The sequence below is a fragment of the Schistocerca serialis genome, chromosome 2 (assembly GCF_023864345.2).
Source record: "Schistocerca serialis cubense isolate TAMUIC-IGC-003099 chromosome 2, iqSchSeri2.2, whole genome shotgun sequence".
NCBI classification, from domain to species: domain Eukaryota; kingdom Metazoa; phylum Arthropoda; class Insecta; order Orthoptera; family Acrididae; genus Schistocerca; species Schistocerca serialis.
In genome coordinates, this window is record NC_064639.1 from 65,372,625 (window position 1) to 65,399,508 (window position 26,884).

Genomic DNA, 26,884 nt, shown 5'->3' on the forward strand with positions numbered 1-26,884 from the left:
GTTCCCCATGAGTCTAACGTTGTGTTCTTGTGTATTTCCCCTGGTTAGTGAGTTGGAGAAAATGAGTTTTAACATGGATACAAATTGTTTCAAGACCCATGTTTGTGTAACATAATTTCTTCATCTATGTGTGAGGAGAATGTCCTGCAATTTGTGTTGTAGATTTTTGTACAACCTGTAGTTGTATGTTTTACAGCTGTGATTTGAGAATATCTTTATTTTTGTAAAGGGATTTGATTTCACTTTTTAACCAAATAATTTCACATGTGCTTTTGCTATCTGGGCTGAGATGCTTTGACATGTTGTTTTTTATTCTGATATATTTTGTAGTCAAGTATTATGACACACACTTTTTGTTATATCTTATTGCAAGGATAGTTTTTGTTGGTTTAAGTTTACATTTCTGAAATTCATGCATTGTTCTAACTTCCTGGCATGGCAGCAATAGTTCAGGCTCATCCATTATGGAATGACTGTTCATTCAATATAAATATGGAAAATTGCAGCTTCAAGAATTTTCTTTAGGAAAGTAAATCATCATATTATAGGATAAAAATAGGGATATCTGTATCTTTTTACTAAATTATAACTAACTGGCAATGCCGTAGGACTGAGAGATGACCTTGAAATAAATGGCAGCAGCAATGTGGAGTTGAGCTCCTCTGCGAGGATGGCCGGTTCATCATATTCTGTTGTCTCTCTGCCAGTCATCTGAAAATTGCAGTATACGTGACTGATCTCAATTTTTAGCACAATCTAGTGTTCTCAATGTGAAACATTTCGTTTTGACTTTAGAGTTCAGTACGGTATTGATAGCTTCTTCGTAGCTGGACGAAACCAGTAACCAGGTAAAATGGCTGAATTGTACTTGCATCCATACTGTCAGTTCATTGTCTTTGGTAAACTGTTGTAAACACAGTTCTTAAAGAGATTACAGCTTAGAAGCTATATTATTGCAGTGAACTGTGGCATTACTCAGTAGTGAATGAGTGTCGTTCTGGTGCCATGGGGTTGCACTTATTATAGGTTACTGGTAGGCCTTGTACATCAGCATGTTATTGAAACCAAGCAGAACAGGGAATTTTCTGGGAACTAATAAGTTTTTTTCACAATGACTGTGTTGAACAGTGTGACACGAGCTACCATTTCAGGGTCAATTCTGTTTCTTTGAAATTATAAATCTGCACAAGCACATGGGTTTTGTATATGCCCTGTTATGTTAAAATACCAGCTAGTTAGGAGTGATTGCTAGATTAATATATTCTCATAATGTATTTCAAGTACATAGATATAAGACATTATGCAACTCATTCACAGCAACTACAGGACAAGAACTAAGTCACTTACAAAGAAGACATATTTCTACCCTTTAGCAGAGTACATGCCAAATAAACAAGTGTGTCGAGCTAAAACGGTGCACTGGGCCCATGCCTCCTGTAGGCAGTGGGCTACACCATAGTGCAGAGTAGCATGTACTGAACTACACTGCACTGCACTCAGCCTCAGTCTGCCACTTGTTCCCCTCCATGCATGTGCTGTTGTTAGAGGTGCCAGTCCATCTTTGCAGTTGCAAAGTAAGGAGGGAAACAAACCGGAACTTCTGAGTCAGCCCACGAAACATAAAGTTTAGTGCAGCTGGTAGCACAGTGTCGGGTTCAGATTGTGATCTGGCACTTAATTTTAGCTTTCCACATACATTCAGTATTTCACTTGTTAATTACTTTATATTGTGCCACCTGTCTCATTGTTTGCAGTCCACAGTTCAAAATATTCTGTCTTTCACTTTCTCTTTTCCAACCATACTCAAGTGCTAATCCTCAAGTGTTTAGCAATAAATTTTTTGGTAGTTTGATCAAGTGTGGCTCACATCCGACCCCCATTTTCCTTTGTCCTACTCTGTCAGCTAGAGGTGAAAGGAAATTGAAGTTTCCATGAAAATTTAATGTATAATGCCATTAAAAATATGCTTTCTTCAAAAAGTATGCCTCCAGAATATGTCATTTCCTGATTCTATTACTGCACTTTTATCACTGAGTACCAGAGTAAATCCTGTAAAAAGCCACCTGAATTGTTATATTTTTGTTTGCAGGTAGCCCTTTCCAGTGTGATGTGTTGGAACTAGGTGCTAGAGAAGTTCGTCAGATGAAGCATAAAGAGTCACGAATGGTGACTCTAAGGGGTGAAGGACTCAAAGATGTTGTTGCTGGTTCCACAGCATATTTTGATGTCGATCCTAAGGGGCTTGATGGTCACATAGATATTGAAATAATAGGTAAGTAAAGACAAGGAATGTCAGAGGTTGTTTGCTGTATACTCTCTGTGCCTTTTTGGAATTGTAATACCTATCTTTTTACCTTATCATATTCTGGGAAGAAGTGAGATGTTGAAAATAAGGGAAAGAAGTTAGATGTTGAAAATAAGGGAAAGAAATGGCACAATATGCCATAGTAATTTGGTACTAGTCGAATTGTGGTAATTTTCCCCCCTTCATACATTTGTACATTGCAGAACATCAAACGAATCGGAAAGAGATTTTCTCCCTGCTTGCCATGCGACCTCGGTCACGTGATCTGATGTCACAGTCAGTCAGCAGAGTCCAAGCCTAGATATTCCTAAGAGGTATCATTCTGGAAGACAAGGCTTGTGAAAATTCCCTGAAGGTTGTTGTTCACTGCATTGAACAACTGGTTGAATCACATAAAAAGACTCCGTAATTTCTCATTTTAGACTATAAGTGGAGAAAGTGAGATGGTGGTTGTAGAAAATGTAAAGAATTGGAAAACACTACATTGCCATGCTTGAGGCATGGTTATTAGCCCAGAGGTATTTGCAATGCAAGTGAAACTGACTTCTTTTATGGTTCACGGGTTGCGAAAATATATTCTATTAAGGGAGAAAAATACCACAGGTGTGTGTGTGTGTGTGTGTGTGTGTGTGTGTGTGTGTGTGAGAGAGAGAGAGAGAGAGAGAGAGAGAGAGAGAGAGAGAGAGAGAGAAGTGAGGGAAGTGGGAAGCTGACTCCATTAATAACAGGAAAATTTAAAACCAACAAAGTGTTTAAACAAAACTTCAAAAAGCTACCTTGTACTTATAAGTACAACAGCAATGCCTGGAGGAGTTTAGGTGCCAAGACAGGTGCAGCAGGGTGGAAAATTGTACTTATTATTATTGTCCAATGTGCTGTACATTCCGAGGAAACACAGTTTGTGGGGAATATAAATATTGTGTTCCTTCCACCTTACTGCACAAACCTCTGAACGTGGGCATAAAGCTGTTAAAGCTAAATACAGTGTAGGAGCAGTGCAGAAATGTTTCGTTCCTCGAGAAGTGGAAAGTGACGACTTAACATTCTACAGACTGTGTATATGTTTGTTGCTGCCTTCAATCGTGTGACAATGCTCGGACGTCCACTCTTCTCTACATCGTGAATGTCGGTTCGGCCATTTTTAAACCGAATGCACCATTTCTGGACGGAACATTCATTCATTACGTCGTTTCTGTACACTTTGCACAGTTCACGATAAATTTCTATAGGTTTTAGGTTTTTGCCAACAAAAACCGTATCACAGACCACACCTCACAAGTGGCGGTATTTTTGATTGCAGCGCACATTTAAAATTCGAATATCGTAAAAACCAGACGCGCAGAGACATTCCTGCTGCCACAGATGGATGCTGGCTGAGTCCCCGAGCATATACATACCAAAATGTACGTGATCAGTGCACACCTTGTTGTGGCAGGCGGAAACGTTCCCTACTTTCTGAATAGCCCCCGTAGATTATTCGAGCTTTGCTAAAATTCTCCCAGTGAACCGAAGTAGACTATTCACCTTGCCTGCTGCACTCCTCGTCTGCTCATTTCATTTTAAATCATTTAGACCTATTTGTTTAATTGACGTGACTGGTCAAGTATTATGCTACCAGTTCTGTATTCGAACATTATGGAATTGTTTTTCCTACTCGTCTGCATTAATTTTACATTTTTATGCATTAGAGCTTGCTGCCACCAACTAGAAATTTTGTGAAAGTCATCTTGTATCCTTCTGTAGTTAATTAATGATGACACCACAAGCACCATCAAGCAAGCAGCTGCACATTGCCGCTTACATTGCTCGTTAGGCCATTTATGTACATCACACCTCCCTATAGCACTCCTGACAAAGAACACTTGCCGTTGAGAAGAAAATTGTGAGTTCTATTAATTAAGTAGCCTTCGAGTCACTCACATTTTGTGAACCTAATCTGTAGGCTCAGACCTTCGTCAACAGTCTGCAGTGAGGCACTATGTCGAAAACTTCCAGAAGTCTAGGGATGTGAATTCTACCTGTTGCTCTTGATGCATTGCAGGATATCGTGTGAGGACAGGGCAATCTGAGTTCTGCATAAGCTTAAAATATTGCAGCAAACTAATGTTAAGGATATTGGTCCATAATTTTGTGGGCCTGTTCTTTTCCCCTTTTTTATATACAGGAGTCCATCTGCTCTTCTTTCCAGTCGCTTGGAACTTTGTACTGGGTGAAAGATTCACAGTAAATGCAAACCGAGCAAGGGCTAATACTGTAGAATACTCTCTGTAAAACCAAATTAAGATTCCACCCGGTCTTCGTGACATTTGTTCCCTGTGCCAGGGATACCTATTACTATGTCCTTCATATGGGAGTCTTTGTGCCTGTCAAACGATGGTACGCTTGCGCGATACTCGTGTGTGAATGTTTTCTTAAATGTGAAATTTAAAACTTCAACTTTTCTTTTGCTTCTTCTGTCTTCACACCAGACTAGTCAATGGGTGACCATAGAGAAGCCTTTGACCTGCCAAGCCTTTGTGTGAAGAACAAAATTTTCTCGGGTTCTTGGCAAGATCTTTTTCTAATTTATGAGGATGGGAGTTGTTGTATGCTTAACACATTGCCCTTTTTACAGAGACCGAATTTGTACTAAATTTTGCCTGTTGCCATTGGCAAATTCCTTGTTGAACAGAGTGTGCAACAGTCTCTGCTCCTCAGCATTTTCCGAATTTCGTTATTAAAACATGGAAGGTCTTTTCTGTCCTTAATCTAATTACTTGACACATACTTCTCCATAGCATGATTTACAGTCAGTTTAAACTTTGCCCTTAATTACTCTATGCCCTTCATATTGGAGATAAGCAATGTTCATTCATTACTAAGTGGCTGCTTATCTTTTGGTTTTAGCAAAAATACTCTCCTAGCCCTCTTGATGGATTCACTAACTTTATTAGCCATCGTCACTACAATATCACGATAACTAATTCTTGTCCGTATACAGACACTGTTGATAAGGTCAGGTCTGCCCCCTTACATCAGATTTCCCAATAACAAGTTAATGCCCCCCCCCCCCCTCCTTTCCCGTACCCACTTGATGTAGCCAAAGGAGTGGCCACAAGTTCACTCACAGGGTGTACAGGCAAAACCAGACGGTTGTCCTCATCGTCGAATCTGCTGAGAAGATGGATCTCCCTCATCGAATCTGCTGTGAGGTGCCTCAGCAGCAGAGCCCACGGGAGAAATGGGCGATGCCTGAGGTGTCCCATCTGATGCACCATGTTTTCTGCCACTGCTACACCCAGGGCAGCAGTGCAAAGATGCTTGACCTTGTCCAAAGGCATCGTCAGCTGTTCACGAACTGCACCCAGCTCCTCCCTATTTGTTGTGATACTCATAGCATTTTCTTAAATTAATTTTCTACACAGTTTTAGAATTGAATATTATTTCTTAAAACCCTAAATAAAAGCTTCAGTTTCTTGAATATCTTGTATCCAACAGCAATAACTAACAAGTGATATGCCAGCTGAATAAATTTCATGTAGAGCTGTGAATACTAGGAAGGGAAAATTGCACTCACATGAAACAAAATATGGCTAAGGGGAAATTTTGAATTGGATATACTACAGCCGTAATTTTTCAGGAGGGCATACAGCTTTACTGTATGGTTAAATGATGATGGCGTCCTTTTGGGTAAAATATTCCGGAGGTAAAATAGTCCCCCATTCGGATCTCCGGGCGAGGACTACTCAAGAGGACGTCGTTATCAGGAGAAAGAAAACTGGCTTTCTACAGATTGGAGCGTGGAATGTCAGATCCCTTAATCAGACAGGTAGGTTAGAAAATTTAAAAAGGGAAATGGATAGGTTAAAGTTAGATATAGTGGGGTGGTAATTAGTGAAGTTCGGTGGTAGGAGGACCAAGACTTATGGTCAGGTGAATACAGGGTTATAAAGACAAACTCAAGTAGGGGTAATGCAGGAGTAGATTTAGTAATGAATAAAAAAATATGAGTGCGGGTAAGCTACTACAAACAGCGTAGTGAACGCATTATTGTGGCCAAGATAGCCACAAAGCCCATGCCTACTACAGTAGTACAAGTTTATATGCCAAGTAGCTCTGCAGATGATGAAAAAATTGATGAAATGTATGATGAAATAAAAGAAACTATTCAGGTAGTGAAGTGAGACAAAAATTTAATAGTCATGGGTGACTGGAATTCGAGAGTAGGAAAACGGAGAGAAGGAAACATAGTAGGTGAATATTGATTGGGGGTAAGAAATGAAAGAGGAAGCCGTCTGGTAGAATTTTGCACAGAGCATAACTTAATCATAGCTTACACTTGGTTCAAGAATCATAAAAGAAGGTTGTATACATGGAAGAATCCTGGAGATACTAGAAGGTATCAGATAGATTATATAATGGCCAGACAGAGATTTAGGCACCAGGTCTTAAATTGTAAGACATTTCCAGGGGCAGATGTGGACTCTGCCCACAATCTTTTGATTATGAACTGTAGATTAAAACTGAAGAAACTGCAAAAAGGTGGGAATTTAAGGAGATGGGACCTGGATAAACTGACTAAACCAAAGGTTGTACAGAGTTTCAGGAAGAGCATAAGGGAACAGTTGACAGAAATGTGGGAAAGAAGTACAGTAGAAGAAGAATTGGTAGCTCTGAGGGAGGAAGTAGTGAAGGCAACAGAGGATCAATTAGGTAAAAAGACGAGGGCTAGTAGAAATCCTTGGGTAACAGAAGAAATATTGAATTTAATTGATGAAAGGAGAAAATATAAAAATGCAGTAAATGAAACAGGCAAAAAGGAATACAAACGTCTCAAAAATGAGATCGACAGGAAGTGCAAAATGGCTAAGCAGGGATGGCTAGAGGACAAATGTAAGGATATAGAGGCTTCTCTCACTAGGGGTAAGATAGATACTGCCTACAGGAAAATTAGAGAGAAGAGAACCACTTGTATGAATATCAAGAGTTCAGATGGAATCCCAGTTCTAAGCAAAGAAGGGAAAGCAGAAAGGTGGAAGGAGTATATAGAGGGTCTATACAAGGGCAATGTACTTGAGGACAATATTATGGAAATGGAAGAGGATGTAGATGAAGATGAAATGGGAGATATGATACTGAATGAAGAGTTTGACAGAGCACTGAAAGACCTGAGTCAAAACAAGACCCCGAGAGTAGACAACATTCCATTAGAACTACTGATGGCCTTGGGAGAGCCAGTACTGACAAAACTCTACCATCTGGTGAGCAAGATGTATGAGATAGGCGAAATACCCTCAGACTTCAAGAAGAATGTAATAATTCCAATCCCAAAGAAAGCAGGTGTTGACAGATGGGAAAATTACCGAACTATCAGTTAAATAAGTGACAGCTGAAAAATACTAACACGAATTCTTTACAGACGAATGGAAAAACTGGTGGAAGCCGACCTCGGGGTAGATCAGTTTGGATTCCGTAGAAATATTGGTACACGTGAGGCAATACTGACCTTACGACTTATCTTAGAAGAAAGATTAAGGAAAGGCAAACCTACGTTTCTAGCATTTGTAGACTTAGAGAAAGCTTTTGACAGTGTTGACTGGAATACTCTCTTTCAAATTCTAAAGGTAGCAGGGGTAAAATACAGGGAGCGAGAGGCTATTTACAATTTGTACAGAAACCAGATGGCAGTTATAAGAGTTGAGGAGCATAAAAGGGAAGCAGTGGTGGGGAAGGGAGTGAGACAGGGTTGTAGCCTCTCTCCGATGTTATTCAGTCTGTATATTGAGCAAGCAGTAAAGGAAACAAAAGAAAAATTCAGAGTAAGGATTAAAATCCATGGAGAAAAAATAAAAACATTGAGGTTCGCCGATGACATTGTAATTGTGTCAGAGACAGCAAAGGACTTGGAAGAGCAGTTGAACGGAATGGACAGTGTCTTGAAAGGAGGATATAAGATGAACATCAACAAAATCTAAACGAGGATAATGGAATGCAGTCGAATTAAGTCGGGTGATGCTGAGGGAATTAGATTAGGAAATGAGACACTTAAAGTAGTAAAAGAGTTTTGCTATCTGGGGAGCAAAATAACTGATGATGGTCGAAGTAGAGAGGATATAAAATGTAGACTGGCAATGGCAAGGAAAGCATTTCTGAAGAAGAGAAATTTGTTAACATCGAGGATAGATTAAAGTGTCAGGAAGTCGTTTCTGAAAGTATTTGTATGGAGTGTAGCCATGTATGTAAGTGAAACATAGACGATAAATAGTTTGGACAAGAAGAGAATAGAAGCTTTCGAAATGTGGTTCTACAGAAGAATGCTGAAGATTAGATGGGTAGATGACATAACTAATGAGGAGGCATTGATTAGAATTGGGGAGAAGAGGAGTTTGTGGCACAACTTGACTAGAAGAAGGGATCGGTTGGTAGGACATGTTCTGAGGCATCAGTGGATCACAAATTTAGCATTGGAGAGCAGCGCGGAGGTTAAAAATCGTAGAGGGAGACCAAGAGATGAATACACTAAGCAGATTCAGAAGGATGCAGGTTGCAGTAAGTACTGGGAGATGAAGAAGCTTGCACAGGATAGGGTAGCATGGAGAGCTGCATCAAATCAGTGTCAGGACTGAAGACCACAACAACAACAACAATATCTTTTGATGTAATAAAATCAGCTGGTAACTTTAGACATGGAAAACAGAGTGGTTTTATTTTTTATTTATTTACGCATCCAGTTCCGTAGAACTAAATTGAGGAGTAAATCTCCAAGGTCATGGAATGTGTCAGTACATGAAATTGCAGCATAAAAGTAATAACAGATAAAATAAAATGTTTATGAACCCAAAAAAAAAGTCAAGCCATAAGTTTACTTAAACGCAATCAACAATATAACACACGAATCAGGTTAATGTTTCAAGGAGCTCCTCGACAGAATAGAAAGACTGACCCATGAGGAAACTTTTCCGTTTCAATTTGAAAGCACATGGATTACTGCTAAGATTTTTGAGTTCTTGTGGTAGCTTATTGAAAATGGGTGCAGCAGTATACTGCACAAGAGTTAAGGAAGAGCAATCCAAATGCAGATTGGATTTCTGCTGAGTATTCACTGAGTGAAAGCTGCTAATTCTTGGGAATAAGCTGATATTTTTAACAGGAAAGGACAGTGAAGAAAATATACAGGGTGAGTCACCTAACATTACCACTGGAAACACCTCCCAAAACACAGAATAACCAATTCCACAGACTGAAAGTGATGAGAGGGGCTGGTGTGATTGGTTAATACAAACCATTGAGAAATGCACGGAAGTATGATTTTCAACATTTACTAATGTTTTTTTTTTTTTTAATGGAAAACTGTTATTATTTTTAGTACAACTGAAGACAGAAGAAATGCTTAATCGATGCTGTTTGTTACACTGTAAAATGTTAATTACATCCAGAGTAATTTGTAATGTAAAGTTGTTGCTTGAGTACCTCCTCAGCAGTGCAGTTGTGTGTATCGGAGGGAACCAATTAATTAGGGATACAAAAAGAACAGTGGTGTACCGTAGGTACAGAAGAGACTTGAACATCATGTTACATACACATGCTTAGTTGTTATTAGTCTTTTTTCTGAAAAATACTGTACGACACTGATTTGTTAGAAGAAAATGTACGTTACCATGAGAATTTAGTTAAGCTTACAAATTTTTTTTAATTGCAGGATGTAAAAGAGTGTGTCCTGACATTTCAGGCCAATAAATGTTCAAAGCGGTGCCCATCATTTGCCGCACACATTTGCTGTCTACTGCGTAATGAATGTGTTACACGATGCAGTACATCTGGTGTAATGTTACCACAGGCTGTGTCAATACGATTTTTCATATCCTCTGGGGTTGTAAGCGCATCACGGTACATGTTCTCCTTTAATGTACCCCACAGAAAGAAGTCTATAAAGGTGTAAGATCAGGAGAATGGCTGGTCAATTTATACATCTGCCACGTCCTATGAAATGCCTGTCGAACATTCTGTCAAGGGTCAGCCTAGTGTTCATTGCAGAATGTGCAGGAGCACCATCATTTTGATACCACATACGTTTACACATTTCCAGCGGGACATTTTCTAGCAATGTTGGCAGATCATGTTGTAGAAACTCGATGTATTTTGCAGCTGTTTGGGTGCCTTCAATGAAGTGAGGGCCAATGAGATGGTTGCAAATTACTCTGCACCATACATTTAAATTCCACATTCGCTGTTGCTCTACCTGTCGAAGTTAGCGAGGATTGTCCACGGACCAGTAATGCATGTCTCGTAAAGTTACTGCGCCGTGGTTTGTGAAACCTCCTTCATTGCTAAACAGGTAGAATTGCAACACATTCTCTGTTAATGCCCATTGACAGAAATTCACTTGATTATTAATGTCATATCCATGTAAGTGCTGATGCAGCGACACGTGATATGGGTGAAATTTGTTACGAAGTATGCGCATTACACTACTTTGACTCATTGCACTGCCTCCAGCAATGTCACGTGAACTTGTGTGGGTTCACGGCAATGGCTGCCATCACACAAACTGCACTGCTTCTCGTGTGATGGGTTTGTTATGGACCCATTTGTGTGTTACGACCGTACCTGCTGCATACAATTGTTTTTAGATGTTTTCAAATGTGCGGTGCATACAACTTGCAGGCTGCAGCTGTATTTCGTCTACACTCGCCATAGTATCATCTCTGCCTTTTCAGAGTTAGAATAAACCATTTTCACAGTTCTTACAACACTGTACACCCTATTGTACTTGCGACCTTCTCATGTTCCTACTGTGTATACTTCTGTTCTTACTTGTGTGCAATACACTGTCACAGACGTCTGATAACACAGTGTACTACCGTTACTCTGAGTACAAGGACTAATTGGGACATGCAGTCGCGGAGACAGCCAAACTTGTCAACATCGTAGTCTACATAAACATACCCCTACAGATTTTGTTTGTTACAACACACAACTGAACATCTTGAGGTTTCAGGCATCAACTTTACGTTGAAAATAACTTTGGATGCACTTAACATTTTACACTGTAATAAACGGCATTGGTTAAGTATTTTTTAAATTTCCAGTTGTGCTAAAAATAATAACAGGTTTCCATTTAAAAAACATAAATATGTGTTGAAAATCAGAGTTCCGTGCATTTCTCAATGGTTTCTATTAACCAACTGCAACATCGCCTCTCCTCACTTTCGGTCTGTGGATTTGGTTATTCAGTGTTTATTGTGCTTTGGGAGGTGTTTCCAGTGGTAATGTTAGGTGACTCATCCTGTATGTTGAGCGGGCAATGTCAAAAGACCCAGGCTAGTGAACAGGGGTTAACAAGAGGTTTGCGAACTTGGACCACTTATTGTCCGAACTGCCCATTTCTGAGCAAAAAATATCCTTTCAGAATGGGAAGAGTTACTTCAAAATGTAATACCATACGACATAAGCAAATGAAAATAAGCAAAACTGATTTTTGTCTCGAACGATCGCTTACTTCAGATACTGTTTGAATAGGTTTGGGCTTTCCACGACAGTTTACTATCTACCTGAACACCTAGAAATTTGAACTGCTGAATTTCACTAATCATATGCCCATTCTGTAAAATTAAAACATTGAATTTGGTTGAATTGTGTGTTAGAAACTGTAAAAACTGAGTCTTACTGTGATTTATCATTCGTTTATTTTCTGCAATCCATGAACTCCTGTCATGAACTGCACCGTTTTAAACAGAGCCAATTTTGCACACAACATCCTTTACTACCAAGCTAGTGTCATCAGCAAACAGAAATATTTTAGAATTACCCGTAATACTAGAGGGCATATCATTTATATAAATAAGGAACAGGAGTGGCTCCAACACTGATCCCTGGGCCCTGGGGCACCCCCCACTTGACAGTACCCCACTCAGACCCCACATCACAGTCATTCTCAAAACTGTGAATAATGACCTTTAGCTGTCTATTGTTAAAGTAAGAGGTGAACCATTTATGAACTGCTCCCCGTATTCACGAATGGTCCAACTTCTGGAGCAATATTTTGTGATCAACACAGTCAAATGCCTTTGTTAAATCAAAAAATATACCTTTTGTTTAATCCATCCAGTACCTCGCAGAGAAAAGAGAAATAGCATTTTCAGTTGTTAGATGACTTCTGATAGCGAATTGTGTGATATAAAATGATCAGTTATCCTTACATACACAGCCTTTTCAATAACTTAAGCTAACGCTGATGGCATAGAAATAGGTCTAAATTTTGTACACTGTCCCTCTCTCCCTTTTTATAAAGCAGATTTACTACTACTTTAATGTTCAGGAAACCAACCATTCCTAAAGAAAAAATTACAGTACAGGGCTAACATGTGCAGCACAGTACTTTAATATTCTGTTAGGCACTCCATCATATCCATGAGAGTCCTTAGTCTACAGTGATTTAATTATTGACTCAATCTCTCCCTTATCAGTATCACAGAGGAGTATTTCAGACATCAATCTCAAAAAGGCATCTTACAAGAGAGTTATATGATTCCTTGTAGAAACTAAGTCTTTATTTAACTCACCAGCAATGCTCAGAAAATGATTGTTAAATACTGTACATATATCTGACTTATCAGTAACAGATATATGTTTACTATGAACTGAAATTATATCATCGACCTTGTGCTGCTGACCAGACACTTTCTTCACAACTGACCATATTGTTTTAATTTTATCCTGTGAATTAGCTATTCTATATGCATACCACATACTCTTTGCCTTCCTAATAATATTTTTAAGCACCTTACAATACTGTTTGTAATGGGCTACTGTAGCTTGATTGTGACTGCTTCTAACATTTTGATATAATTCCTGCTTTGTCCTACATGATGGCCTTATCCCACTAGTCAGCCACCCGGGCTGTCTTTAACTGCTTGTTTCCCATTTAGAACATTCTAATGGAAAGCAACTCTCAAAGAGCATGAGAAATCTGTTAAGGAAAGCATTATATTTGTTATCTATGTTATCTGCACTGTAAACATCCTGCCACTCTTGTTCCTTGACTAGGTTTAGAAAACCCTTTATTGCTGTTGGATTAACTTTCCTACATAGTTTGTAATTATGTGTGACATTTTTTTTAGTACAAAAGCCTTTTAGCGTTAAAGTTTGTGCATCATGGTCTGAAAGGCCATTCACCCTTGTACCAACAGAATGCCCATCTAGTAATGAAGAATGAATAAAAATATTGTCTGTGGCTGTGCTACTGTTCCCCTGCACCCTAGTTGGAAAAAGCAGTCTGCATCAGATCACATGAGTTTATGAGATCTACCAACATTCTTTTTCTTGCACAATCATATACAAAATTAATATTGAAGTCACCACATATAACATTTTTTGGTGTACAAGACATATTTTCGGTGTGTGTTTGTAAGCATTTGTTTTTTACATTGGGAATTTTGTGATGATTGTTAAAAGATATCAACTGTCCACAGGTCCTTCAGGCACTACTGTTCCATGTTATGTAAAGAGGCTCCCGAGTGGTCAGTGGCGTGCAGAGTATCGTCCACAGCATGTCGGACTCCACACTATTGCTGTTCGTCATCAGGGACTACCTACAGGACAAACTCTCTCTCTCGAAGTCTTTGATCCCCGACAAGCACATGTTATTGAAATGGAAGAAGCATTCTGTCACAGGGCTGCAACTTTCAAAGGTATGTAGTAAAATGTGGTGTAACTGGCTTGTATTAAATATTGCCTGTAATCCAGACATTATATTTTACAAAATTGCTTGTTGTGGTTTAGTCCCTGTGATAATAAATTGATGGCGTCTTGCATAACAAAAACAAAGATGTCCCAGAATAAAAAAATTATGAAACTGAAGGACTGAAGGCAATGGAAAGGACAGATGTGCAAAAATTACTGAAATAAGGTTGTGTTGCTCTCTCTTTCAAACACTGAAGAACAGTTTTATAGTTCAGCATATTATTATGAAGAAATAATTCTTTGAAACTGTTTGTATCTGTAGCACTGCTACAGAAAACATGAAACGTGATCATTTGTAAAATGTAGAAACGTCACTTTACTGGTGCTACTATTTTTAATAGTTGACATGGGACTTTCTTTCTTTGTAATTACTGGAAAATTTTGCTTCAAACAGTTGTCTGTGTAGGAAATTCATGCAAAACATGGTGATTTAAAAATCAAAAATAGAAAGAGACCATCTAGCACTGTCATCTCTATGTGAAAGCAATAAATGAAATTTTATTTCCCAAAATGAAATATACTCAAACTGTTTTCGACAAATGATCTGTAGCTGTTAGCTGATCTTGAAGGATGTAGTTGCCATGCACTTTTTAATGCTTAAATTATTGGCAGACACACTACATATGCATATCTACAGTACCACACTTCAGAAAATGTCATACACTCATTTCTATTTTGTAAAGTTGGAGATATTGTTTGTGGAAGTTTTTTGACTGCGCAGAGGTGTGTTTGTCATTTACCAGTAGCTATTGTCGGGATTTGTGAAAGGAATAGACTAGAAGCTATTTATCATGGTGTTTGAAAGCAAACTGTTCTTGTATGTAGGGTGTACTGCGATAATACGTAAGTAGCAGTATATTCTGATGTGCATTAGTAGCATTAATGTCAGTTCTCTCTCTCTCTCTCTCTCTCTCTCTCTCTCTCTCTCTCTATGCCCCCGCCCCTTTTCTCCCCCCCACCCCCCCCTCTTCCTCCAGTTTTTCACAGTGCTTATGAATACTACAATGTTCAGTTCAGTCAGGTGATGTGTAATCCATAATTTATTCATTCTTATTGTTGACAATTTGAATAGATTCATTATTAAAAACAATGTTGTCACTCACTCTTGGATTGAATAATGCTATCAAGATTATCAAAGATCACTTTTACACTGTGCCACTTTCTTAAACATGGAAAATTTGTTTCAGTTATGTTGGTTTTTCATCTTTAAAGTTAGTTCACAGTTGGAGTCTTTTTGAACTTATGTGACTAACCTGTACTAATACATAAAAGTGAGGCTGTGCCTGTGTACGTGTTAATCTCATCTAAAATACTTTCGTTGAAATTGTGCATTCACATAGCTAATATGTCTGGCTGACAGGCACATCTATTCCAGTGTCAAATTTTCTTGCAGTTTTGAAATGACAGCTATCTGTATGATGTCACTACTAATTTTCAACCAAAAATAAGGAAACTGGCAGATTTCTGCCAATTGTCTGACGTTTCCAGGATTGCAACAACTGGATCTCCAAATGAAGTCTCTGTCCTGTCTGTTCCTCAACATACCCAAAGAATGCAGTGAGGTTCCCAAACAGACCTTGAGACATAGTTTCGACCGAGGCGATCTCCTCGAGGAGCTCACGGCTCTTCTGTTAGTACACACATGGCGAGTGTCGGGCACCGAGCTATTGCAGCACGAACTGCTTCCTTTCTTGTGTTCAACTACCCTACTTTATCTGGGTTTCCCCTCAGTTCTGCTTTCCTTTCTCGACATATCCATTCACTTACTTTACATCACCTCTCGGATGAAATAACCTTCGGTTCCCTTCTGGGTTTAACCTAGATGTTCAAAAATTTTCTGTAGTGTGGATCGACTGGGGAAGAACACCTCAGATAACACCTCCTGCGTGCAGTGTTATCGTCTGTACACAATAACTGCATATACTCGTATATGCAATAAAGAGGCAATGCGGTAGCCAATCTGACGTAGTGGGGTCATTACGTACCTTTCGGTAGAGGCCTCTGACACCACAGATATCTCACTGCCGACACCTGAACTGCCAGCTCCCCGTGCGTGCCGAGGAGTGGATGCCCATTTTCCTGAGGCATCGGGCCTCCTGGCAGCAGCCGTCACGCCAGGTGGCATTTCCTTGGCCGGGTGGCTGTCGATCGGGGTAGGTGGCGTCGCTTTGGGGTGGACATTTTGCGTATGAAATGCATCATGAAAACTACAGCCATTTTTATCCATCTTATCTCATCATGCAGGTATAGAAACAAGACTAGAGGGCCAAGGCAGTCGGGACACTTTATTCAATAACTGGTATGTACTCAAACAGATGGAGATACTTTTAGTGCAACACCATTATTTTTTGTGGAACACACTGAAGATAAATTTGTAGATGTTGACAATATTAGCAAAAGAATAGATTGCTAATCACAATAAAGATGACCTCACAAGTTGCAGTCCGGCAAAACAAAAAGACTGTTACACATAATTGCTTTTGACTAAAGCCTTCTTCAGCATAGAAAATACATACACACACACATTCAAGCACATCTCATGCACACATGAATGCATGATATGTGCTAGCTTGTGTGTGTGTGTGTGTGTGTGTGTGTGTGTGTGTGTGTTTTCTATGCTGGAGAATGCTATAATGTGTAACAGTCTTTTTGTTGTGCCAGTCTGCAACTCAGTGGGTCATCTGTAAGGTGACTGGAAGTATATCTTTTTCCAAATATTGTTGATATTCCAACCTGGAGTTTCCATTCTTTCATTTGGTAGAAGTTGAATCAAATGGAAAAATGCACAATGGATTGTTACTGATTAAAACTTACTCTGCTGCACAATCTACAGCTCTTCAGGCAGATCACTGTGTGACTGAATATGATATTCTATAGATACCTTACACTCCAGACAGACGAGGAGCTATAGGCTAATCTCAAACGGCAATATGTACATTGTGTCTGGTGTGTACCAAAAGGCCCCGAGGATAATTGAATAGATACAGGTGATTTAATTTTAGCCCGTGTAGGAAACGGCCACCCAGAAAAAGTTAGTCGTGTCGAACTAGTGTAATGGTAAACCTCACATTCCACCACACATAATGTAATTCAGGTGCTCACATTTTGAACCACACATCGTCCCACAGCGTGGCGGACCCAAAGCATGGAAACTGCAGATTGTCTCTCCACAAAGGTAGTCCTCGTGAATTACCACTTTTCTTTGTCAGTTGTACAAACACCGTCCTCCTCGTTCACCATTTTGCCCAGTCCTTAAGGAAGAAAAGAAGATACGAGAACATTAAATCTTGACTGCCTGCCACGAACCGAGGCACGAAAAAATTATGAACTCTTACATCTTGTCGATAAGATTTCCAGTTACTTGAAAGTCATAGCCGATACCCTCCCCTACCTCAGTGTTGTTCAAACCAAATCTTCCACATCCTCTTCTCTAGTTTTTTCTGTGGCACCATCTTTGTGAACCACTTTTTGCACCTGGCTGGTGGAGCAACCTACTCCTCTGGCATCTGCCGGTAACAGGGCTCCCTTGTCGGGATCCCTCTGCATTGAAACTGGCAGATTAGAGGCCAGAACCGATGCACATTGATTTTGTTCCATCTCAATTGGTGACAGGCAGTGTTTTTGGGTGTGACTGGTCCTTCTGGCCTCTTCGTGCATAAGCTGGAAGTCTGTTATGTAATCATTCAGTAGAACTGTAATGAATATTACTGTCACCTGTGCTTACTAAAACACCTTATTTCCACCTATTCTGCACTTTTTCTCAGCCTATAAAAGAGGCACTTCTGAACAAATGGATTCCCATTCACACTACATTGGAAGCAATAGTGATGCACATGGAAACAGTTTCAGTGACCACAATTTTCAGTGTTAACATAGCTCACAGGAGCCCACATCCTGACCCTGAATTGACCACCTTAATCCAAAAACTCCCTCCTCCCTCCCAACCCTTTCCTCCTACTTGGAGACTTGAGTGCTCACCACCCTGGTGGGGCAGGGGGAGGAGGGGGGAGTACCACTTTGTCTATTAGAGGCCTTCTGATTGACCATTGACCAGCTTTTTATTGACTGATGTCTCTCCTCAGTGGCGGAACTCCAAACCACTTTACTTCCACCTGCAGGACCTTATCAGCTAACAATCTCTTTCCAGTCTCGTAGCTTCACCACACAATCTCCCGCACCAGGTTGCCTCCATCATAGCTTCACCACACAATCACTCGCATCGTTAAAACAGCCTTTCCCCTTTCCATAGGTTGCCTCCATTTCTGGCTGGTGCCATTGTGGAACAAATACATTGCAGTAGCTGTTTAGGGTTGCTGAAGAGCCCTGCAACATTTCAAGTGCATCCTTCACAGACTAACTTTCTACTGTGAAGTGACTTTGTGGTAAGGTTCGCTATCTAATTAAATGCAACAAAGACTGGTGGGAACACTACGTCTCTGTGAGAGCCTCATAAGCCAGTGCGGGCCAGTCCCTATAATCTTCTGAGCTGCTAAAGATCCACAAATGTATCAGGTCTCTCCTCTGTAGTGACACATCAACTCTCGTTGACCACCTTGCGACCCGCTTTGTGACAGCATAGGCATTCTTTCCTTATGTGGCTACCTTGCACACATGCAAGTGATAAATTGAAGACAACCCCTTCTCGTTCACCCCTTACTAAGCTGAATTATGTAATGAGCCTTTCGCTGTCGGGCTCTTGCACCATCTCACAATATGGCCCTAGACCCTGTTTCATTCACAATAAGATTAAACAAAATTTGAATGTCATCCAACGGCTTCATCTCCTCAGGTTCTTCAGCTGTATTTGGCTTGAAGGTATCTTCCCTTCGCATTGGTGAGATGGTATCATCATTGCTATCATTAAGACAGGTAAAAACCTGATATCCATTGACAGTTACCAGTGATTAGCTTCACTGATGTGTTCTGTGAAATGCTCGAAAGAAAATGGTCACCTGCCAATTGTGCTCAGTTTTCGAATCTAGGTGCCTTTTGTCATCCTATCTGTGTAGTTTCCAGGAGGGATGATCCACAGCTGACCATCTACTTAGGTTTGAAATGGTAATCCGACAGCCGTTTCAAAACCCAACACCTGATTCCAGTCCTTTTTGACTTGCACAAGGCATATGACACTGCCTGGTGCCATCACATTTTACTACCCTCCATGACAGTAGCTTTTGAGACACACTTTTGATTTTTATTTGTCAGTTTTTATCACACCAGTTGTTCGAGATTAGAGTTGAAACTTCAACCAGCATTCTGTGTGACCAAGAGAACAGCATCCCACAGGGCTCTGTCCCGAGTGTATCACTCTTCCTCATCACCATAAATGGGATAGTGACCTCTGTTCGGCTACTGGTCACCCGTGAGCTGTATGTCAACAAGTTTTCCATTTGGTACAGCTCCCACTCAGTTGCCTTGACAGAATGGCAGCTCCAAAGAGCCATCTGATGGGCCTTTGCAAGACCGTTTCCAATGATTTACAATTCTCTCCTGCACAAGTGCGTTCGAGCATTTCTGTCATCGTACTACAATCCACCCTGACCCAGAACACTATTTTGGTACGCAGCAGTTGGCTGTTGTTGTACAGTCCCATTTTCTGGACCTCCTATTGATAAAAAGTTGACTGTGCTGCCCATGTTTGTTATCTAAAGGCTAGCAGCATGCAAAAGCTTAATGCTTTCATTTATTGCTCACACCTCTCGAGGTGCAAATCGTGACACTCTTCTCTATATCTGAGCTCTGGTCAACTCCTGCTTGTATAATGGATGCCATGACTTTGGCTCAGAGGCACCTTCAGCTTTGAGTTGGTAGACCCATCAGTCATTGTGGTGCTAAGAGTTGCCATTGTTGCCTACCACAATAGACCTATAGACAATCTCCTTGGCTCCTTGCCTTCCCTCTTCAGTTCTGGTGGTACCAAGTCTCTTTCTCCTACGCCATTGCCATTCAACAGTTTCCTGATCGTCCAATGTATCCTATTCTTTTTGCACGGGGGGCATTGACCCCGACACCCACCCATAGGTAGGGTTGCCAATTGGATTGTGCCTCACAGCCCTCTGCTGAGACCTTTGCCTTTCTCCTTAGACTGTACTTCCCGTTTTGCCTTGTGCACCTGCCTTGGGTTGGTACCTGGATCACAAATTAGGACCAATCTAAAAGGTGCAGATGAAAAGTTCAGTGACAGGACTTGGAAAATAAGGGAAACAATAATTACAAACAGAATACCTTTACTGCCCTTCAGAGGAGTCACCATTGGCTACAACATACTTCTGACATCAGTTATAAAGCTGTCAGAAACTGTCCACTAACCCTTCTTATGGAACTTTTATTCTTTGGGACCAAAATAGGTCTTTTAATGACATGATTATTATGAATCGCAGCCAGATACATTGCTATGTAAATTGGTTATATTTTATATAATTCATGATTAGCCCATGAGTACAACTAGGAGAAAGTAATAATTCTAAAAAAGACAAGACATGACAGCAATGATGTTACATGTAATGTATAAACACCTAATGATGTATTATAGCTTTACAGGTCATAGTTACATGACCATTATGTTAAAACCATCCCTTATTTATGTATTTACAGTGGGTCTGACAATGGCAATATGCCGAAATGGGCTTATCATGAATAATATAAAATATAAACAATTTTTATAACAGTGTAGCTAACTGTTATTCGTAACAACTTCTTCCAGAGTCGCTCGAAGCACCAGAATCATGTGTTGGATATGTACAACATGTGTGAATGTTTGTGAACCATAGTGCTTATTCTATTTTTCCTTATCTTCAACTCCCATTCATAAAGACAGCTGCTGATAATCCACAAGCATCTGTCACATTTCTTCAGTGTTATCTAGGATTGTGCCATCTCCTAAATTTCAAAAAAATATTTATCTGTTATTGAGAAATATCCAAAAAAACTTTGTTGCGTAGTAAAGCCCAGCCGTGGATTCCAAGACTGCTGTGCACAGTAAATGGCTGTAACGTTTATGATGTGTTCCTAAGACCTCAATCTTGAACAAATCTGAATATTTTGTTCATATCTCGATCTGTGTCCAAGGTAAAGAGGCTCAAATTTATCCTACTTGTACACGTGAAATATGTACATGAAATATGTATGTAAAATACTGTTTGAGAAGAGAATGTGGTTTCAAAAGTGGCTTAGCATAGAGAAATATGCTGTAAACTGTCATAGTTGTCATCTGGGAACACCGTGTTATTGTACTGAAGCACATGTAAAATTGTTTTTCGTGTAAAATCTGGTCCAAGGTGTAAAATGAGTTTTGAGTTATTTCAGTTACACATAAGTAAATTACCTAAATTTTACTGATCAATACATTTATGTTCGTATGAGTGACTTCTATGCTGCAGCAGGGAAAAGAAGGGAACCAGTGGAAAAAATGCTCCTATCAAAACACAAAAAATATAATGTTCCTGTTTATTTAAAAGACTCTGACTGAAAAGTGAAGTACCAGCTGCCTCATTCTACTTTCCTCAGCACCTATTGAATTTTTTCCAAACATTTTGCCATGTGAACATACTCACACTTTTTTATGTGGACAGAGAAGAAGACAGTGGCAAAGAGATGGACAAGTAATAAATGTTAGAAGATAGTAGACATTGGTTGTGTTATAGAAAGAGTGAAGGGGACACTGGCAGTATGAGAGAGAGGGACACAGTGGGAGTGGAACATAGTTGTCAGTGACACAGTGCTGGGATGCGGGGAGGGGGATAAAGAGAAGGAATTAGTGGATGAGACCCAATGATAACGAGAGGCAGAGTATATGACAGTCACAATGAGGAAGAGAGAGAGAGAGTGTGTCCAAGAGAACAGACAGCAGCAGTGGGAGGAAAGGAAGGAGAGATTACCAGTAAGAGAATGAGAGGGAGACACTGACAGTGAGAAGAGACTGTTGTAGTATGACAGAACGAGGGAGACTGTGGCTGTGACACAGGAGAAAAACGATAATAACAAAGATTAGGGCTGAATGAGTGAGTGACATAGGGCAACTGGAAGTGGGCGGTGATGAACGACTTACAGTGATGAACTAGTGGGTGTGAGTTAGTTACAGTTAGAGGAGCTTGTGGGAGTATGTGTATGTTAAAAACAGCGGTTATGTTTACATGCCAAAATTTTTGGGAAAATTCTAAATGGTGCTGAGGAAGGTAGAATGAGACAGCTGGTATGGTACTCCGCTTTTCAGTCAGAGTCTTTTAAATAATCATGAACATGTCACATGTTTTGTTCGCTTATAGGGGCATTTTTCTGCTGGTTAATTATTTTTGTGAATAATTAATAAGCTGTACAACTGATTCCAGAAATGTGTTGTAACTAATGGTGGCTGCTTTCAAGGCCAGTAAAGGTATTTTGTTTGCAACTCCTTTTTCATTTTTTTCTGATACCATTCACCAAACTTTAGAGATGCAACTTCAGATTCAAAGTCCTAAAGTGTGTCGCCCCAATGCCTTTCAGTATTTTTTCCTTTAGTTCTTCTGGAATTTCAGGAGATGGCTCAAAAATGGTGGCTAAGACAGGATATACTTATACATCTCCTGCCAGTCAGGAATACCAATCGTCGCCAGGAACGTGTTTTAATGATGGAGCTGCTAGTTGCCTAACAGAGCCCTCTATTTTATTAAATGAGCCTCCCTTGTCTGCCCTTTAATCATCGCCAGAAATGTGTGTTAATGGTGGAGCTGCTAGCCACTAACAGAGCCTAGCTTTTGTATCGAAGGGACCTCTCTTGTCTGCCCTTTAATCTGCAGTGATTCAGTGAGAAGTCCCCAGACCATTGACAGAAGTTTCTCTCGTTACCCTGCAGTCTTGCTATTCATGACCTTCTCACGGAACTTCGCTGCCATCCTGCTTGGTTGGCTTTCTCTGGGATTAAAATTGTGTGGGTATCCCAGAGAATGAACTGGCCAACCATTTGGTTAGGGGAGCAATTACTTGCCCCAAATTTGTTTGACAAATTCCTGAGACCAAATAAGGCTTCTGCTCACTCGAAGATGGAGCAATATGTGACGGGCTTCTGCCCCTCTGATAAACTCTGTACTATCAAGGAGACTGCTGTTGCATGGTGCTCCTCCTCCTGAGCCTCCCAGAAAGAACTCACCGCCCTGTGTCACCTCTGTGTTGGTCATACCAAAATCAAATTTAGTATCAAACTTGGAAATCAAATTTAGTATCAAACTTATCATTTAAATGTTGCGTATTCTCAATTAAATGATGTTGCCTACTCGCCATGAATTTAATAACATCATCATCTTTAGGCTCTGTAACATTTGATGTATGATTCACACTTTCCTAAGTAACTTTGGTATTTATAGACTCCTGTATATTACTATTTTTATTTGTACTTGAGTCTGCTTATACTGTCACCTTGACATCAATGATATTACTATCACATAAATTATGTGATTGCTGTCCTACATTTATTACATTTGGGACTCTTTCACCAAGATTTTCCTCACTCAAATTATGTGATTGCTGGTCCATAATCGGTTCCCTAGTTACCTCCTCATGACGATTATATCCACTTTCACTCCCCTCACCTGTCACTTCCAAACTCTGGATTGCACTCCTTGTTCGAGTGTAGATTTTCCGTAATATCTCAAACACGGTTAAAATATCAATATCGACTCAAAATATACTTTCACCAACCAAAGAACTTTTTTTTTACTGTGTCTATCCTGCTCATACCTGTGAGTATCTCACATTAGCTGTGAGTACTTATCCTTTCCAATGGGTCGAAGTTCGTGCCTTGGGCCTGAAGTTGTTAGTATACCCTTTTCAAGCCCCAAGTTGCCGCGCTAAATATACTGATGCCTCTTCTTTAGTCTTCTTCTTCTTCTTCTTCTTCTTCTTCTTCATCATCCTGGATTCTTGAGGTCTCTTGTGAAGAAAGATGATACATCAAGTTCCGTAGTGGTGTAGGACAATCAATGAAGTTACACAACAGTTAATAATTTAACTTTTTAAACTGCCGGTTTATTGGCATTTATGGAAAGAAAAACACTCTCATACTCTACATCTACATCTACATGATTACTCTACAATTCACACTCAAGTGCCTGGCAGAGGGTTCATTGAACCATTTTCATACTACTTCTCTACCATTCCACTCTCGAATGGCACGTGGGAAAAGCAACACCTAAATCTTTCTGTTCGAGCTCTGATTTCTCTTATTTTATTATGATGATAATTTCTCCCTGTGTAGGTGGGTGTCAACAAAATATTTTCGCATTTGGAAGAGAAAGTTGGTGATTGAAATTTCATAAATAGATCTCACCGCAAAGACTTGTTTCAGTGACTGCCACCCCAACTCGTGTGTCATATCAGTGACACTCGCCCCTATTGCGCGATAACATGAAACGAGCTGACCTTCTTTGCACTTTTTCGATGTCCTCCATCAATCCTACCTGGTAAGGATCACACATCGTGCAGCAATATTCCAGCAGAGGATGGACAAGTCTAATGTAGGCTGTCTTTTTAGTGGCTTTGTTGCTTCATCTAAGTATTCTGCCAACGAAATGCAGTCTTCATTTCGCCTTCCCCACAATATTAAGTATGTGGTCTTTCCAATTTAAGTTGCTTATAATTGTAATTCCTAGGTATTTAGTCGAATTGACATCCCTTAGATTTATGCGATGTATCATATACCCATAATTTATCGAATTTCTTTTACTACCCATGTGGGTGACATTACGCTTTTTGCACCATACTGAAATTCCCGCTCGATCATTTTTTTATTGGAATTGATTGTCTGATGATTTTACTAGATGGTAAATTACAGCACCCTCTGCAAACAATCTAAGGGGGCCTACTCAGATTATCACCTAGATCATATATGCAAATCAGGAACAGCAGAGGACCTACGACACTACTTTGCGGAATGCCAGATATCACTTCTGTTCTATTCAAACAAATTTCGAGCTTGCAGCCAGTCGTCGTGCAATACTTCGCATGAAATTTCAACTGGGCACCTGCCAGTCATCTTGAGGTGAGCCATCGCAGACTGGCAAAAATGTCCTCCATTCCAGAATATATAGCATGCTGTGAAATATCATGCGAGGTATTGAACGACGACCGTCTGCAAGCCCGAAATTTGTTTGAACAGTCAATTCGCCAAGAAAATTTTAAAATTCACTTCTGTTCTACTCAGTGATTTACCGTCTGTCACTACCAAATGTGACCTCTCTGAGAGGAAATCATGAATCCAGTCACACAACTGCGACAATAATCCATATGCATGCAATTTGATTAATAGTCACTTGTGAGGAACGGTATCAAAAGCCTTCTGGAAATCTGGGAATATGGAATCGATCTGAGATCCCTTGTCGACAGCGCTCATTACTTCATGGGAATAAAGAGCTAGCTGTGTTGCACAAAAATGATATTTTCTGAATCTATGTTCGTTTTGTATCAATAAGTCATTTTCTTGAAGGTGGTTCATAATATTAGAGTACACTATATGCTCAAAATCCCACTGCAGGTTGAGGTCAGTGATATGGGTCTGTAATTCAATGGGTTACTCCTATTTCCTTTCTCGAATATTGGTGTGACCTGTCCTACTTTCCAGTCCTTAGGAACAGACCTTTCGTCAAGTGAGCGGTTGTATATGATTGCTAAGAAAGGCGCTATTGTGTCTGCGTACTCTGAAAGGAACCTGATTGGTATACCATCTGGATTAGAAGACTTGCCTTTCTTAAGTGATTTGAGTTCTTTCGCAATGCCTAAAATATGTACTTTTATGTCACTCATGCTAACAGCTGTTCTGATTTCGAATTCTGGAATATTTCCTCTCATGCGGTCAGCAAACTTTGTGTAACATTTAGTGTGTGTAATGGGCCTTACTACGTCGCAAATCGTTCTAATGAATTAATTAAGCTGCTCTACAGTGCTGCTTGGCAATGTAATAAACAAGGTGATAGGTGTCTCAATTAAAACTGGACCTCGATATTTTGAATAAATTTTCGATTCATTTTTTGTCAAAATCAGCACTTGTCTCAAAATTAATTTTCAACTTTGTGCATTAAGTCCAAACGCATTTGTAAGTTTTGTACACAATTTACTGGACAGCTCAATCACACACTGGCATGTAACGAATTTGAAATCGAGCGCGCAGGTTTCAGTTTTCCCTAATGGGCTAAACGACTCTTTTGTAATAATGTGATGTGTGTGTATCACGTAAAGTTTAAATGAAACTTGATTTACTCTCCATTCGGTTCAAGATCACAAAATAAAATTCACCACATAGGTCAGCAAACTGTACATGTGCAGTTTTAGCACTCTAATTGATAACTCGTCTCAGAGTGAAAGCCACATACAAATTCACACTTTTTTTTATGCATACAAAATTCAAAACACCTTTATATGAAGCAAATAAATTATGGCATGTAATTACTAACTAAACATTTCTGATTCTGAATAAACTTGAAGAATATGTATTTTATAATCAATAAAATTTTATCGTCTGAGAGAAATTATTAGTTTGCTAAAGCAGATTCAGATTACAGTCAACTCGTGTCTGGATGATGATGTCACAATTCGACACTTGCTTGGAATGAATGAAATACCTGTACTGAAAAATACTGTCTGTCGAGTAATTTACTGACATTTATAAGAAATCTGGTGCCCCTTTCATCGCTAACCGTCCGAGTGGTAGCCGCACCTGACAGCACATAACTTCGGTGATGTGATGGGAACTGGTGTTACCACTGTAACGAGACTGTTGGCTTCATCCCTCTTTTACTCTGTTTTAGTTGTTTTTCATGTTATAGGTGGCACTCTGTTGAAGAGTGAATGCCCTTTAATGCCTTCACTGCAGTGGATCAGGGGTGGGGCAGC

General features: G+C 39.8%; 1 protein-coding gene across 1 annotated transcript in view; it reads left to right on the forward strand.

Moving 5' to 3' along the window:
- The window catches only part of LOC126456767 (filamin-A), an 885,319-nt gene that overhangs the window by 744,040 nt on the left and 114,395 nt on the right, over nt 1-26,884 (forward strand). The window contains exons 36-37 of the mRNA XM_050092525.1: nt 2,090-2,272; nt 13,756-13,974. Coding sequence (XP_049948482.1) covers nt 2,090-2,272; nt 13,756-13,974 — 402 coding nt within the window. The remainder of the gene's footprint in view (nt 1-2,089; nt 2,273-13,755; nt 13,975-26,884) is intronic.